General features: G+C 52.6%; 1 protein-coding gene across 1 annotated transcript; it reads right to left on the bottom strand.

Annotated features, from left to right (window-relative positions):
* Window positions 1-574: 574 nt before the first annotated feature.
* BCORL1 (BCL6 corepressor-like 1) lies at window positions 575-16,607 on the bottom strand (the record flags this gene model as incomplete). Its single annotated transcript, XM_010283378.1, is given in 11 exon segments — window positions 575-851; window positions 2,906-3,059; window positions 7,750-7,827; window positions 8,761-8,906; window positions 9,087-9,253; window positions 9,664-9,893; window positions 12,270-12,695; window positions 12,855-12,935; window positions 13,182-13,347; window positions 13,662-16,250; window positions 16,517-16,607. Coding segments are annotated over 11 exon segments (4,405 nt in total), but the record flags the coding sequence as incomplete, so codon positions are not given.
* Between the last annotated feature and the right edge of the window lie 546 nt (window positions 16,608-17,153).

The following is a 17,153-nucleotide window of genomic DNA, read 5'->3' on the forward strand; positions in this document are numbered from 1 at the left end:
TCAGGCCATCAGCCCCCTGGGTCCACGGCTCAGGGGCTGGCTGCTCCAGGGGGAGTGCTGGCCTCAGGGAGCGTTGGAGAGGGGCCAGAGGAAGCCTCCGTCCCCTAACCCAGAGCTCACCATCACAGTGATACAGACTCAGCAAAAACAAAGGAAACATTACAAATTAAATACTAATTAAATAAATACTATGGAAGACGTTGGGAAGGGGAGGGCAAACAGAGAGGCGCAGTTCCACGTGGTCAGGCAGGGAGGGGCAGTAGCACCCACCACCCCTCACTTCAGTGGAGCCAGAGCCGCCACCACCCCACGAGCTCCGGCTCACGCAGCCCCAGGGAGGGGGCTTCATTGCCCGCTGTTGCTGTGTGGGGCCTACAGCTGCAACCTGCTGCTCGTTGTGAAGGGACCCTGGGAAGTCCTTGGAGTCAAGGGTCCTCTCTCGCCAGCTGGAGGAGTCACTGAGGAGAGGAGGACCGGCTGGCCAAAGACTTGGCTCTGTGCTGCTGGCACTGAGACGGCTGCTTCCCGTTGGTCCTTATTATTGCCTCACGATGCAGGGAGCACTCTGGCCCCGTCAGCTGCTCCAGGCCTGGTACTCCACCGCTGAACCCAGCAGCTGCAGTAGCTCGGGCTCGTAGTGCACCAGCTCCACTGTCTCTGCAGTGCCCTGTGCCGGCTCGGGGCTCTCCTGCACCTCCTCCTGTGCCAGCACCTGGCTGAGAGCTACCTGGCGCTGGAACTCGGCCTTGGGCAGCGTGGCGATCTCAAAGTGTGGGAAGCGGGCCTGGAATATGCGGGAGGACAGCTTCAGCCGCTTGAGCACGTCGGAGAAGAGGAACCAGTTGCAGGGCCTGAGAGGAAGGCAAGAGGGTGGCGAGTTAGGGGTGGAGGGGTCTGCAGGCATGGTGCCCACCCCGCCGCCTCCCTGCTGCCGGCACACTGGCCCTCCCCTCGACACGGCGCTGCCCGGCACTATTCTCCATGTGATCCTCCTCCGCAGGGTCTGGGCAAACCCCACATACAGGACCTAGGCTCAGAGACGCACCTGGGTTTGACCACTGCTTCGCAGGTCACACCTTTTTAAAGTACTCAGAGCAAGACAGGGACAGCGGTGTGGAAGTTATGCCTTCAAGGGTGTCCCAGCAGCATCCCCTCCCAGCGATAAGCCACACCAGGGGCTCCATTTCCCACCCAGCCATTTCTGCTGGGTGCTGTACGTGTCCCTCTGGATGGGCAGAAATCGGCAGGCACAGAAATTTGCTAAACTGAAAAGTAGCGCTTTTGTTGCTGCCTCATCCAAGTCGCCTTTCTGCCCCCTGCAGTCCATGCAAACGGGATAGCCACAGTGTCCCAGGAGGTGGAGAAGGGAAGACTGGTCCAGTGCTGTGAGCTGGTTTAGCCTTCCCCCTGACAGAGGGGAAACAATCTACTCAGACCCATCAATGCAAGCCACTGCTGACCGTCGCTGGAGAGAAACAGGGCTAGGACCAACATCGGAGAGAGGAGAGAGGGAGGCTTCCTGACAGGCACAGGGACAGCACACAGCAGCAGAACACGTCTGGCCATGCAGTGGGATTGCATGGGGAGACGGGCGACTACACCCTTCTGCTGAGGACGGACAGGTCTGTCCCAAACGATGCAGCGGCGCTTCCCCTGCCGTTGCACAGCCAGAGCTCTGCAGGAACACGAGGAGCGGGACCCTGAGCACTGCATGTCTCCAGACACTGACTGTGCTCCTGCAAGGCCCTGCCTTCAACCCAGTATCTCTAATCCTAATTTGAAGGAAAATAACCACCCAAGATAGACAAGCTGCTCTTAACCTCAAGGAGTTGCAACGACTGACCTGCTGCCGGGGCTGTGACCACCAGCAGGTACCAGGCAGCTGACACAAAAACAACCATCTTTTTGGCTTTACCTGTGCTGCTTCTCAGTTTTGTTTTAAAACTAAATTCTTTCTTAAAACTGTCCTTTCTTACACCCAAGGGGTCTTTCCCTTTTTCCTTTTTTCTCTTTTCCCTTTTTCCTTGGTTACCCCATGTATAGGTCTCCCTCACCTATAGTCCCTCAGTCTTCCTCCTCTTTTCATTAACTCCAGGGGACAAGACCAAGGAAACAGGGACTGAAGGACTTCATGAATCCCAGGCTGGGACAACTTCTCTAAGCATGTCTACATGACGGGAACGCCCATCCAAGTGAGTGTCCCCCTCCAGGTTCCTCCACAGTCACTGGAGAGCTGGTCAGTCACACCCAGCGAGTCATCTCAGCCCGACGTTCACTCCTGCCCTCGTTTGGATAAACCCTGCTGTCAAGTCTTTGCTGACTGCACCATGAGGCCAAGGTGACCACCTCAGAGGTGGACCTCTGAGAATTAGTCGAACAAATTCCATCTTACCCTACACCTTCCACTTGCTTCTCTGACTTGGGGCTTACAAAGTGTGGTATCTACCTTAATATTTTTCTAAAAAAGAGTCTATGCAGTGCTTCATTATGAGATGGCTCATGACACGGAATGTGCCACAAGAGGGTTACTGCCACATCAGCAGCAATTTGCTCCTCCTGAGGAATGTGCAATAGCTCCATTCGTCCATGTCTCCACCTGCAGAACAGGGATAAAGGTATATCCTCCTTTGGAGGAGTGCTTTGAGATCTATGGAGCACAAGTGCAACTCTATATGGCCTGTCTCCTTAGCACGCAGTCAGCTTGGGCTCTCAAAGTTTCTCAGGTAGGCATGAATTTTCCATATATATACACATATCTCATGTTATCCCTTACCTGGAAGACAGCCTAAGGCTTTCTTGTAATGCTGCTATCCTCACGAGCTCAAGGGCTCTGTTCTGTGAGCTCCCCCTCCACCCCAGCATTAACGTCACCCAAATGCTCTCTGCTCCAGGAGAAGATACTTACCCCCGAGAGACTGACACTTGGAGGTTATAGCTGGGAAGCAGTGGCTTGTCTGAGAACTCAAACATGAAGTTGTCTGCTTCTTGCTCCTCTTCCTCCTGGTCTGAACTTCCTGGAGGGTTGAGCAGAAGGTCACATCCAATGCTATCTTTTCCCTCTGCAAGAAAACAGACATTGGCATTGCTCACAGTTTCACACCGGCCAGTACTCATCACTCCCTCAGGAACAGTTCTGCCCAGCTGGACCAGCTACCACCCCAATCTCACATAAGAGGCAAGTCCCAGGGGCTCCTCCTGCTCTCCTTCCAGCCCCTCGTCTCAGAAACTCCGAGTGAGCGCTGGCTGCTCTGCACAGCAAGACTCCACTCAGTGACCGGGTTAGGTAGAAAGAATCATAGAATAGTTTGGGTGGGAAGGGACCTTTAAAGGTCATCTAGTCCAACCCCCCTGCAATGAGCAGGGACATCTTCAACTAGATAAGGTTAAAGAACATTTTATGTCATAGCAGCAACCTTCAGGCTTACACTGATCTTGCATATGAGACCAAGCACTGCCTGCTCGCAAAATAAGCCACTTTGGCAGTCTTTTCTTGGGTCAACCACATGCTGACCCCCTGACTCTCCCTGGAATGGCCTCAGCCCCCTCTCCTTTGCCAGCACAACTGTCCTCAGCCTGGAAAAACCTGTGCCAGAGGACGGAGGTGGATGTACGAGATGCTTTGTCTGCAGAGACCCTATAAAGGAAGGCACTGCACTGAGCGTCTCCACCCAGATCCCACTCTTGACAACTGCCAGCAGGTTATCCAGAGGTGCGTGTCAGCAACTGTGTCTAAGTAAGGACTGCAAGGCTGTGCCACCAAACCATGCGGCAGATCTAGAGACTAATACAACCAAACAACAATAAGCATGACTTCAGAGAACCAGCCCCACAGGTTTCTGGCATAAAGCTGGCTATTCCAGGAGGTATCTGGGCTTCAGCAGGATTTGCTTCCACAGGACATGGAGAATGGCACACTTGATCCATAAACCATGTAAAGACAGTTAAATTTACTATTCATCAATCTGAAAAGCATCTGTTGAAAAATAGCTTGCTGCCTGGATTTTATTATTAAGAGGTATGAATAGTCGGGCATTTGCAGAGTGGTTTTGTCCTGCTGAGATAACACAGGGTAACTCCAGAAACTTCCAGAAAATAGAGTTTAGATTCTACAGAGAGAAGTCAGACAAAATGTGCTGGTGAGCAAATAAACCAATCATGCAAAAGTTCAACACCACGCACGAGAGAAAAGGCTGCAAAAAAATCTTATGGTGTGCTGCATGAGAAAGCTCCACGCACCATACTGCTCTACGAACAAATGCAGCACCCAGCAAGAATGTTATTTTAATAGAGAAACAACAGCAGATGACAGGAGACATAGGCTTAAACAGGGTCTCAGGAAAAAAATGAAATCATTTCTTAGTCCTACCAAGGGAGAAAAAATCCCTAAGAAACAGAAAAGCAGGATGCTTAAATCTTCAAAACTTATTGTAGAATAAGACAAAAATAAGTGACATGAATATTGGTCTGATATCACTGCTAGGCAAAGCTCAGATGCCATCACTGAAAAAAATCAAATTTCTTAAGAAACACAGAAAAAAAGAATGAAATGCATTTAATGTGGCAACAATATGGTCCAACATCGATCCTGAAAACTCTTCTCACTCAGTCCTGTCCGTGAAGACTGCAACAAGAACAGGAACATCCTGTACCACCGCAGAGTAACAGGGAGACAATCAGGCACAACAATGCTAGTCCCAGGTGCAGAACAAAACCCTGGAGTGGGACTTGGCATCTGGAACTACAGTAGCACGAAGTGCAAGCTGCTGATGACTTTACCATACTCAGACCTCAGAGATCCCACACCCTGGCTTCCCTCATTATCTTTTGGCCCCCAGAGATTTGCAGACCTAAAGGAAAACGTGGACAACATTCCTGCCTCAAAGCATAGAACCAGATCAAGCAGGGGCCTGGGATTTCTCCTCCATCCTGAGGGACGTGCAATGCTTTCTGCTTCAGCTGGTGGATCTGATGAAAAAGGCAAATTTTGAAGGATGGAACCACTGAAGGAGAACTGTTTTCTGCTGAGCTGGTTTGATGCCTGTGATGCTGGGCACAGCTCAATTACCCTAGAGCAGAACCAGGTACTTCCCAGCCCTGAGGAATGTCTGCTCTTGGTGACCCAAGCTGACTGCTGAAGGTAACCACGCCAAAAGGGCCCATTTCAAAACACTCAGTAAACACCACCCTAAAGCAACCAGCCCCTTGTCTCAGGTTTGGGCATCTTGCTCTTGCTTGCTGATGCACGCCGTGTCCTGCAGTTGTGTCTGGCAAAGCACGTGTGACAATGGTCTAACCCTGCTGCTTCACTGCTGTGAGCTGACCTAGGCGTGGGTGAAAGGGAAGGTCCCTTTCCGCGCCCGCTGGAAACAGACCTGGCAGGGTAAAGCGTTACTTCCCCGCTGGGTTAGCTCCTTGCCGCAGCTTGCCACACGGCCTCCCAAAGGCAACCTTGAGGGCAGCACTCGGAACACTCCGTGCAGAGGGGCAAAAGGAGGGGCAGCAGGACTGACCCTCAGACAGCAGCGCGGTGGTGCTTCAGCTTGGGATCTCTGCCGTCCCCGCTCTGAGCCAGAGACAGAAATATCCCACAGGCAACACCAAAGCCATGGGGTTTCAGAATGTTTTGTGTAGCTGACATTTCTCCAGGGATCAGCACTCTCAGGTCTGGGAGGAATCGCCAAGTGCTGTGCAGAGGCCCCAAGCCTGAAGCACCCAAGATGCAATCACCAGCCCAAACACCACTGGAAGGATCTTTCCACTGCAGCAAGGATGAAATGAGGTTTCTAGGGAAGAGTACAGGCAGATCAATGCGGAATTGCCTGGCTTGTTAACCAACTTCAGGTAGCGCAGGAGAGAAGGGAGACAAAACCTGACAGATGGCACCACGTGAATGAGAGAGACCCAGCAGAGACACATCCACAGTGGCCAGGATTTAGTGTGAAGTCCCGCTGGAAGAGATAGGATGTGTTTAACAGAGAAGGTAGTCTTTTTACACCTTCAAATGAAGAAATACTCTGAAAAGCTCAACTAAGGTCCAGGGGAAGGAAAAGAAGTGCAGTCCCTAGCAGCCCCTGTGGAGAGCATTAGCCAAGTGTCTGAGCAAGGCCTTTGTGAGCAGTGAGCTTCCATGACTGACAGCATCCCCATCTCCATCTCCATCCCCCCAGGAAACACCAAAAGAGTCGGTGATGGTTTGCTTACTGAAAAAAAAAAAATCCCTTTCTTTTTGCCTACAGGGGTGGAGGACAGAAATGTAGGAAGACATGATGCAAGACGAGATTTTTCAAGACAAACTGAGGGATAGGGAAATGAAAGAACTGAAACAAGCAGCAAATTTGAACAAAACTTGATCGGCTTGCTTTTCCAAGATCCACCCGTTTCATTTCAGGCATTAGGGTATATGAAAAACAAGATGGCACATTTCTAAATTACTTGCATGTGGCAGTGGGTCTCCTAGAGGGTACGAGAATTGGCAGTTTACAATCCCATGCCAGGGTCTTCAAGAGGAAAGGACACTGATGAACAGGACATAAACAGACATTAGAACTCAAGCACATAAGCTCTCTGGGTAGCCAAGAGCTCAGCATGCTGTAGTAACCAAAGAGAGCCAAGCTCTCCTACCCACAAAACAGCACACAACTTTCCTTCCATGTTTATCAGAGAAATCCAAGCAGGAATCAGTGATAAATCAAAAGGGGTGATATCTTTACTTTAAAAATATTACAGTCAAAGAATAGCTATTTTGGTAAAGAGGCTTCTTCTTAAAGGATTGTGATAGCTTCAAGAGTGAGAAATTCAGAGGAAGGAGGCTGTGGTTTGAACAGTTTCCTTGGCATGCCTGAGGTGCAAAAGCCTACGAACAAAGCGTTCTTAGGAGTACAGAATTTCTTCTGTTCTGAAATGAAGAGACATCAGGGTCCTCCAAGGATAAGTCCTCTACTAAGTGCACCCTTCCACATGTATCTGTTTTTTTTCATTTCTAGAAGGATGTCGGAAATGATGGAAGTGAGCAATTAAAGTCAACAGCCTTTTAGCTTGCCAGCATAAATAACCCAAGTTTTATGAAGGGCCTGAGAGCGCTGATCTGCTCTCTCAGAAGTGGTTGGGAGGGACTCTGCAGTCTGCCACAGGCCTGCAGCTGGATCCAGAACATCTTCATTCATGGACCCTAGGGGAACTGGAGCAACACAGTGAACAATTTGTGGACCTTGTGCCTGTATCATTTCAAGAAAACTAAGCTGGTAATCACAATTTTCAGGAAGTGACAGTAAAAGGTACAAGTAATGCCTTCACTGGGAAATGCCTGGCCTTGTAAGAGGACCTCCCCAGGATGAACGCCTCCCCTCCAAAGCAGATGGGAGGGATGGGCATCTCTGGAAACCCGGATGCTCAAGACTTCTACATCTTGAAGAAATAAGTATGTCCTCTGCTTTCCTTGGTTTTATCTTGATGACTGGTTAGCAGGGGAGTAACAAGAGCTGCTACAAGAATAACATGCTCTCGGACCGATACCCAAAGACCCTCAGGAATCACCAGCAGCACTTGGAGTCTAGTCTTTGCATGCTCTATCCAGCTTGCTTGGAGGGATCCACACATGCAGCTTCCCAAATTAAAAAGTCCCTTTCAGGAGCAACTCCCAGCACGTAACATTACGGCAAGATGTCTAAGACGCGAGTTGGGAGGGTCACGGACAGACCTGAGTTCTCTCTGCTCTGCTGCTGTAAATGAAGTGGCATAGGCTGAACTCACCTAGTACAGAGCTGCTGTAGAAGTCCCATGCTGTCCGAGGATCTCCATCAGTGCGCCCCTGGAGATCCGAAAGGTAATCTAAAGAGAAAGAATTGAGAGGGTTACTGCTTAGCTACTGGTCAAAGCATGATCCTGGCATGCATATCTATTGATCCTAGGGGAGCCAATTCACCACTGCTGCTTTTCCCCACTTTGCAGTTAGGCAAAAGCTGAACCATAACTTGCAAGAAGGGTACCCTCACTCAGGAGAGGACAAGGTGACCCCGGGCCTGAGAACATGAAATAGAAGCTGAAAAGGGAAAACAACTGACAACACTAAGTGGGTTGGAAAGAAAGGTTCTTACAGTTGTCTTGAGTTCAAAACTACATCTCCAACACCTGCATGTGTAGTTAAGCCTGGAGGAGCTCAGACAGACAGCTCACAAACATGATTTTTTCAACACTAGAGATTTTCTGCGTTGTATCTACCTGGGAACCACTGCTAGTCTAGCTGTCTCTTCCTTGCTGTTGTGTAGAAGCCACAACACTCACCTTGCTTCTACATAAACAGCGCGGAAAGCGGGCACATTTCACTCTTGGCCATATAGACCCAAAATGGTCCTTCCTAACAACAGCAGGCAGGCAGCATTTAGGCAGAGCTGGTTTTGAGTGGAAGGCATCATTACTTGGCAGCAAAAATATGTTCAGCTAGGTTATGCAGTAGAACCAGGAACTGTGGAACAGTGTCTCAAGCCTCATGCACAGCACTGTCTTTCGTTGTGTGAACACAGCATTGCCATCTCCTTGCACATTAAAGACTGAAAAGTGACTTGTATCTTATTTGGGAAACAGTATACAATCCTATAATAAAAGTTTGGGTGGTAAAAACACACACGCATGACAGGACAGAGCTAAAATTACTCAGTCACCTGCTGCTCAAGCACTTCTAAACCCTTTGACACCCAGATTTGGTCCCGTATGCTGCCAGACAGGAAGGCTGGAAGCACTCCCACCCTCAGGCTTGGCACCTACCACAGAGGAAGCGCTTCATCACTTCACTGGTGGCAAGCTTCACAGCTGTCTGCCCAGAGTAAGTGGCCAGAGTGGGATCAGCACCATAGGAGAGTAGAAGCCACATGGTTTCCAGGTTGTCATTTGCTACTGCGTCGTGGACAGGCCTGCAAGGACAGAAACATTGGCAGAAAGAGAAGAGACTGGAAGAGTTCGCAAAGCAAATGCTCTGTTCTGGGTTAAAACAAATCAAGCGATGACTGACAGCTCTTCCTGAAAAACACGCCCTGCTCTCTGCTCCCACACTTCTCAATGCTTCCCCAGGTGTTCCCCTCTCACTGGCTTGCCTTGTGCCATCCTGCGCACTGCAGTTCACGTTGGCACCGTGCTCTAGCAGAATGTGGAGGATGTCGATCCAGCCTCGCGCACAGGCTTCGTGCAGAGCTGTGTAGCCAGCATTGTCACGATGGTTCACGTCACTGCTCTTTTTCTGCAGGCAATACAGCACTACGTCCTACAGGAACGAGAGCATCGCAGGCCTGGTTATGCACAAACCCAGACAAGGCAGCACAGGACACAAAGCAGAAAAGGGCACCAAAACTCACCTTGTAGCCCAGGCGAGCTGCTCGCTGCAGAAGGGTCTCCCCTGCATTTTTGTTCACAATCAGCCGCCGAGCTCCAGGAGGAATGTTCTGGGCTATGGGCAATTCAGGGGAACTTCCTGGGCTGACCCGACGGGACTTACAAAGTGTCCACAAGTCCTGGGGCTTCTTCAGAGAGCACGTTTTGGGCTGGTTCCAGCAGCCTTTCCCCTGGGAAAGAAAGGAATACAACTCCTTGGCACATGTGGCCATGTCTTACTAACAGGGGTCTCCTTCTCTCTCTTCCCCCCATGTGTGTTCCCCTCATCAGTCTAAGCCATACCTTCCCCTCATCACAGATCCCTGCCAGGTGTTTGGTTTTACATTTGCGTTTTCCTGATGGTTTCTCCAGCTCTTCTTGGACAGGAGAGCTGTCAGAGTGCTCCAGGAAGAAGCCATTCTGAAAGTCTGGGCGTCCTTGAGATTTTCGGGGAGATGGGGAAAGCCTGCTCCTCAGTCGTAGCTCTGTGCCTTTGGCCTTCACAGACTCCTTCTGCTTCCGGTACCTAAAATCTAAAGGAGAAATGGGAATGAGGAGCTTCTGTAGGTAGAGCACCGACAGCCAGCAACCCAGATCTCTGTCACCAGGCAAAACAAATTGCCAATCTTTGACAGCTGCACATCCAGAAACCCCGACCCACGGCAGAAGCACTGCAGTAAGTACAAGCTGAGTGAATCTAAAGATTATCTCCTAGACACAAGACACCCGACGACAGGCATCCATCCTGGTCTGAAAAGGCCAAGCTTACTGAGAGCTGGGGCTTGCACACAACTGACTATGGCTTTTCCTTAGGTCTGACAGGGAACCCAGTATGGAACAATCCAGCTTGTCAGCATGCTTCCCAGTAGTTTGGTAATGGCATGCTGCCATATGATGTGCTCCGCTACCTGCGAGGCTGAGCGGGACTCACATGGGATAGCCCTTGGAGAGACAGAAAATGCAGGCGGTATCCCCTTTAAGCTGTCCGTGAACAGTCATTGCTTTGCTCCCTACAAAACCAGACCCTGCCTTGCCCTCTCACATCTTCCCCTTAAGTATCACATTAAAGTTTCAATTAATATGCGTGCAGGTAGGAAGTACCAGGATGCCTCAAGGGAAATCCAGTCTTTTCTTCCTTACTTTATACAGAGCTGCAGGGTTGCTCATTACAGACCCTTGCACGTGGCACAAGGACAGGCGCTCATCTTCCCTGAAACAGCAACATCCCGTAGAAAGGGCACAACAGCAACAGGAAAACAAAATATGGCAAGAGAAAGTAAAGCCCTGTGAACAAAGAACTGCCCAGACTTGTACGATGCCATACACCTCCCTCTGCACCGATGATCAGTGCTGGAACAAAACAGGTTATGAAGGAAGAGCCCTGTGCAGACCAAAGGACAGAGGAGGCATCTGTACACAGCTTTGCAGAGTCTGAGCCTCTCAAGCCTGGCTCTCTCCACAGCTTTGGGCACTTTTGTTGGGGAAAAAAGACTTCGCTTCATTTCTAGGTGAAGAACTAGGAGGTGCCCCAGTGGGTTAGTTCAGGGGATCAAGAAGATAAACTCCAGGAACAAAAAGTTACGTCTGTCAGGGACACTGCTGCCTCCAGTGCCAAGGCAGGTTTTGTAGATCTCCAGAAGCAGCACATTCAGCTTCCATGTTATGCTGAGCCCCTAGATCCTCCACATCAAGCACCACACATAACTTCCACTTATGTCTTGATATTGCTAGGAAGCAGGGGATCTTGCACAGAAAAATGAGTTTGGCCAAGATACCAAGGTAGAATCACAAATAAAATCTCAAAGCAAGCATGTCTCAAGTACTGTGGTGCTGTTCTGGCCTCCACATCTCAGGAAGAATGGAGTGGGAGTGGAGAAAGGCAACGAAAACAACTGAGGGGTGGAGACGCTGCCCTACAAAAGAGGCTGGGACTCCTTGGTCTGGAGACGAGAAGGTAGAGACAATGTGACCAAAATTTGCAAAAATCATAAAAGGGTGGATCAACTGAGTGGAGAAATCTTGTTCACCCAATCCTACAGCACAAGACTTGGGGACACTCGATGAAATGAGTAAGACATCAGTTAAAAAACAGACAGAAGAAAGGACTTTGCACAGCACGGAGGGAACTTCAGGGCTTCACTGCCACTGGAGGTGGTGGAGGCGAATGTTATCAGCAGGACCAGAAAGGATTTAGGCAAATTCATGGACAACAGACCCATAAACGAGCTATAGAAGGCCTTGGGTAGGGACAGCCCTAGTTTTGCTGTTTGGGATGCTGGGGAATCCCAGGTGGCTGAAGTCCGGGAAGCGGCTGCACTCAAGTGCTGGCCCTGCATAGCCTCTGCGCTTGCCATGGTCAGGAGCAAACTGCGGCCCGACAGACCCTGGCACGATGCAGCAAGCTGGATGTACTTAGGCAAGGAACAGGAGACATCTCCTTGCTCTGAACAAAGTGGAGTGCACCCACGAGATATGGTCTGGGGTGGCAGTTCTGACTTCCCAGCACACAGAACATGGTATTTGTTTTTAAGCTCATGCACAACTCTCTGGCTGTAATTAAGCAAAATTTTAGCGATGATACTTGTCAAGAAGGCAGCACGCAGCAAGAATCACTAGCCTGCTTGCTGTTTTGGAAGCAATCGCCAGCCGGAGATTTCTGCTGGGCTGTCTGTAACACCGTCTTTGTCTTTTTTTACAGCATTGCGACACTTTCACAACTAACCCAGGGCAATATACAAGGACTGGAGATGCTCCTTCTCTGATATCCAATTCCTTCTGCCAACGTGCAGGGGCTCTGTGTTCTAGAGCAAAGCTTTTAAAGCAGCTCATCACTGCAGTGCAACAAAACAAAACAAAAAAACCCATGTCGATCCCCAGCCTGGTACCAGAAACTCCTTCCCAGATTGTACCTGCTTTGGATTTTCGCCTCCTGTGGGGGTAGCCCACTCGCTCCTCCTCTCGCTCAGTCAAATATTCCCCTGTCTGGTATTTCCGACTTTTCTGTCGTCTCCTTTTCTTCCTTTTGATGTGGCTGTCATCTTCCTCTTCCTCGTTGGGCTCCCACAGCTGCCTAGGCGATTCCACTCTCCAGGGCAGCTCCCGGGTCCTCCTCGTGTAACAGCTGCTCCTCTCAGACAGAGACCTGTCCCTGGCCCTGCGACTGTGATAGCGTGATGTCCTGTGGGACTTTCGCAGCTTGCGACGTTTCAAGGATGTCTCCTCCTCCTCCTCTTCCTCCTCCTCTTCTTCCTGATCCTCCTCCAGCAATGGTAAAATCTCCTGACCGGCCACATCACACTCTCCCGACACAATAGCAGAAGAGCCAGCGATGCTTCCTGCAAGAAAGCAGGATTTCTAGCTGACAAAAAAGCCAAGAGTATCTACAAGAAAAACCTTGCAAGGCAGGACAGAAGACAGGGGCAAGGCCAACTGAACAGGGAAACGCTCACAGTCCACCCAGGACTCCCACCTGGGTCCCCTTCGCACCAACTCACCCGACTGACTGCGCGTCCGGCTGCTCAGCACCACCGGAATGAAATCCCGAAAGTTGTTCTTGGGCTTCTTCTCAAGGTAACCTGTGGAGAAAACTGAGCCTTAGGAAAACATGCCACAGATCTGTGCAGGCACGTCTGCTGGCCTGGGAAGGGCAGTCCGGCATCATGCTGCCAGCTCTATTTTGGATCCCAACCCGCTACGGGAAGCCACTAACTCCAGGGGCTGTTCAGCTTCAGGGGAGCGGCCCTTTGGCCCCACGGGCACCAGGGTGAGAGGAACCGCTGCAGCCTGACCCCGCAAGAACACAAGGCCATTCACACAAGTACCTTCCTCATGGCTGTCCCCACGGTGCGTCGGAGATGGGAACTCTGTCTTTGCTGGCCTCCTGCGCTTACGCTTTACCCTGAGGCTGTTGTGGTCCTTCACTGATCCCAGGCTGCTTCGGCCATCTCGCCTGCCGAGTTCATGTGGATTGTCATGGTGTTTTCGCCACTGTGAATGGAGGACACAGACTGAAGCTGGAGCTGCTGACTGACTGAGATGGAGCAGCAAAAGGGAAGGGACAAAACGCTGTCCCTCACTCATCATGCTGGTGCCCTCCAGTGTTTTTGACACCCCCGGATCCATTTTTGCCCTAGACAAACTGCAGACACGGGTACACTAATCCACTGCCAGGCAGTGCCAAAGAGCATGGGTGGAAAGCCTTGTGCCCTTGGCTGCTCTCCCCTGTGAGGGCTCCCTCCTCACCCCCAACCTCACCTGGTAACCTTTGCTATAACCCAACAGCCCCGGCCTGTCCCACCCACCTTGCGGCCATGCACGCTCCGGCTCCCCGATTTGCTTGGGGACTCCTCGCCATCCTGGGCTTGGCACTTCAGTCTCTTGTGGGCCTGCCTGGCATCCCCATCATGCTGCCGCTTGGACTTGCAACGCACGCTGCCCTCTTGCTTGATTTGGCCTGCTCCTTTGAGCTTGACTTCGGCAAAGGCCTGGGGAGCAGCCCCGGCTCGCAGGCAAGTCACAGAAGTAAATGACACGTCACACTCCACTCGCTCCTTCTTGACCCTGCACAGATCCACCTGACGCACGCACTGGAGGGGCTCTGCAGCTGGTGGTTCCTGGGAGCCTTCGCAGCCCAGCTCCTTGCGCTGACTCTCCGTGGGCACAGTGGGCACCTCTGAAATGATTCGCAGGCTCTGCTGCCCCGCCACGGGCAGATCATGAGACAAATATGCCGCTAACACTTGGTTTTTAGGCTTTGCATCCAGCTGTTTGAGGTTACAGCTCCCCTGGGGAGCCTCAGTCTGTACATTGCCCTCCTTACTGGAGGCAGCCTCTGGTTGATCACACTCTTGACTCTTCTGAGGGTTGTCCAGCTTCCCCTTCCCACCTTTCACATCCAAAGAGCTGGTCTGAAGAGATGGACCTGCATCCAACGGGACTGGATTGGCCGGCTCCTCATAGAGCTTGGGCAAGGCCCGGCAGCTCTTGCTCTTGGCTGCAGCTTCCCGTTCCTGAGGTGGGAGCCTGGGCAGCCCCTCTGGCAGGCTCTGGGTGGCTGTGCTGGACTCTGTGGGCTGCACGCTCGGGAATGTCGGGAGCTCACCCGCACCGGCTGGCTTGCAGGAGCTGTTCTGGTTTGGGGTAAGCTGCCCTGCTGTGGAGATGCCAATTGAAAGCAGGGGGGTTTGATGATAAGGAGACCAGCCAAGAGGCAGAAGCTGAGGATTAGAAGGTTTTCCATTCACAGGGCATCGTGGGTACACACTTCCCTGGCCGGGATTCCAGGTGGAGATGTCCTTGGACTGACACAAAGGAGCTCCTGGAGCAACCCTGCCATGAAGAAGTCTCCTGGCAGGATCCTGCTGTCCTTCTGTGCTGACCTGGTTGGCTTTCTTCCCGCAGGGAACCCCAGCGCTGCGAGGCTCTCCCTGATCGATGATGGAAATAGGCTCCTGCTTGGGAAGGTGGCGCGGGTCCCGGCTGAAGCTCACACTGGTGTCCTTGCTGAGCAGCAGCGAGGCAGGCACCGGGTTGGCGACGCCGACGTAGGTGCCCGGAATGGCGCTGATGAGCGTGGTATTCTTCACCCAGGAGCCCTGCTCACCGTTGCGCAGGAACTCAGGGAAAATGACTAAGGGAGGAGTGGTGCCGAGACACGAGGTGACGCTGCTGCCCGTAGTCTGGGCCGCCCGCTGGGACTTGGACAGGACTGTGGTGAGAAGCGCTTTGCCGCTGGTGTGCACGGGCGTGAGGATGGGCATAGGAGGTGTTTTGCGTTGACTGGGTGGAGGCAGCTTCTGACGATTGGACTTGGAGGAGAGATCAAGAGGCATCTCGCTGCACTCCGGAGAGGAGACCATCTCCCGCTCTAGCTGTGGAGGAGACTTCAGAGGAGAGAGTGAAGTGGCAGCCCCCGGTGCGTGCGGCTAAAAAGGTGGGGGGTGCGAAGGGCCGCCCGGGTGCCCGCCAGTACCGGAAGAGGGAGCAGCACTCCCGCTCGATGCTGCCGGCGGGGGCTGGCTGGAGGAGAGGGAAGGGCCAGCGGTGGACGGGGGAGCACCCTCGGTAGCAGCAGCCTGGGCACTGCTTCCGCCTGAAGGTGAAGGGCAGCTAAGCTGATTCACCTCCACAGACACCACTTTGGCATCCGAAGCCAAGGGTCTGGTGACGGAGAAGGTGTAGGGGTAGGAGCGCAACTCGGGGGAAGCGATAATGCCTGGCAGGCAACGCTCGTGTAAGTAGGAAGGCAGGACAGGGAGGGTGAGCGTGGAGGAGACCCCCAAGGTGGCTGGAAGTGTAGCCACGCTGAGTGGCTGCCCGCAGCTGGGTGGTGGGATGTACACCAGTGACTGGCTCGGGCTCAGAACTGCCCCAGGCTGAAAGGACAGGGGCATTTTTTGCATAGCAGGGGCCTGAGATGTGGGAAAGCACACTCTGTTCAAAGTAAAAGTAGCGGGAGTGGAGGCAGAGGTGTTGCAGCTGGAGACAACTACAGACAATGTCCCTTCTGCCAGCATGCCTGGTCCTTGTGCTCCAGGGCTTGGGGTGGTTTTCTCCTTCCCAGCAGGCTCGCTCTCTGGAGCCATGGAGCAGGCTGGAGGAGCATCAGCCTGCTTGTTGCTGTGAGGATCTGCAGGTGTCCAGGCAGCATCAGCACTGCCGCTCTCCTGCTCAGCAGCTCTGGGGACTGCAGGTTCCTGCACCCTGCCATCCCCCTGGCTTGTCGCAGGGCCCAGGGCATCATCTTTCACAGTCTTTCCTGCACACTCCGGGTTTGGGTTGGGATCAGGTGGCTGCTCTTCCAGTTTGGGCCCAAGCTTTTCCTCCACCTTGCCATCACCATCCAGCCCCTGGGCACTGCTGCCACCACCGCTGACTGCTGTGAGCTCCACCTGCAGCAAGAAGGGAGAAAGTGTTCCCGAGAGCTGTGCAAGCGGCCCTCCTGAAGCAGGCAGGACCTTCTCTGTAGCCCCCCCAGGACACAGAGGCAGAAAGTGGCAAATGGCTCTTGCAGAATTAGAGCGTTGCTTTGCTTTACTGCATCTAGGTGCACCCCTCTCAAGAAGGAGCCTGTGGGACCCATTAGGGTAGATGCTCTCTTGGCCTGTTCCGTCAGGAAAGGCCTTCTTGGACCCAGACACGCACGCACGGAGCTCACCTCGGAAAGGCTGCTGCTGACACAAAACTCTTGGGACCCCAAATGCTGGGAGCTGCTCGTTTTAGACTCTTCATCAGAAAGGGGGGCTCTCCTAGCCGAGGAACAAGACATAGCGTTACGGAAGCCCAAGATGCCCTCCCAGCGTCCCACCCCTCCCTGTCCCCATGTGGGACAGCAGAGCAGCTGGCAGCCTGCAGAAGCGTGCCTGCTCCAGGTAGCCAGCTCTTCATCATCACATGTTACACAGCGGGTACCGGCCACTGCAGGAGTGAGGAGGTCTGCTGCAGTCATCCCCCTCCCAGAGCTCTGCCCGCTGGACATCACCTCCTTACACAAAAATGTGGCTCCTATGGGCCTGACAAGGCTTTCCCCATGGCCCAGCAGCTCTGTGCACCTTCCTTACCCACAGCCATTCTGACCCCCCAGGTCTCACCACGGGCCAGCCTGGTCACAGCCCAGCTCCACACACCCGTTCCCGTCCCCTCCACTTCCTGTTCTGCCCCACCACATGTTTCCAGTCCCATCCTCCTCTGAGCCCCATCCTGCTTGTCTCTACTTCCACAGGCACCTCCTCACTCCCATTCCTCCGTCTCCCAGCCATGCTCGCTCTCTGCTCCTGACTTCCCAGCCCAGGCCT

Source organism: Phaethon lepturus, unplaced genomic scaffold (assembly GCF_000687285.1).
Source record: "Phaethon lepturus isolate BGI_N335 unplaced genomic scaffold, ASM68728v1 scaffold27763, whole genome shotgun sequence".
Classification (NCBI taxonomy): domain Eukaryota; kingdom Metazoa; phylum Chordata; class Aves; order Phaethontiformes; family Phaethontidae; genus Phaethon; species Phaethon lepturus.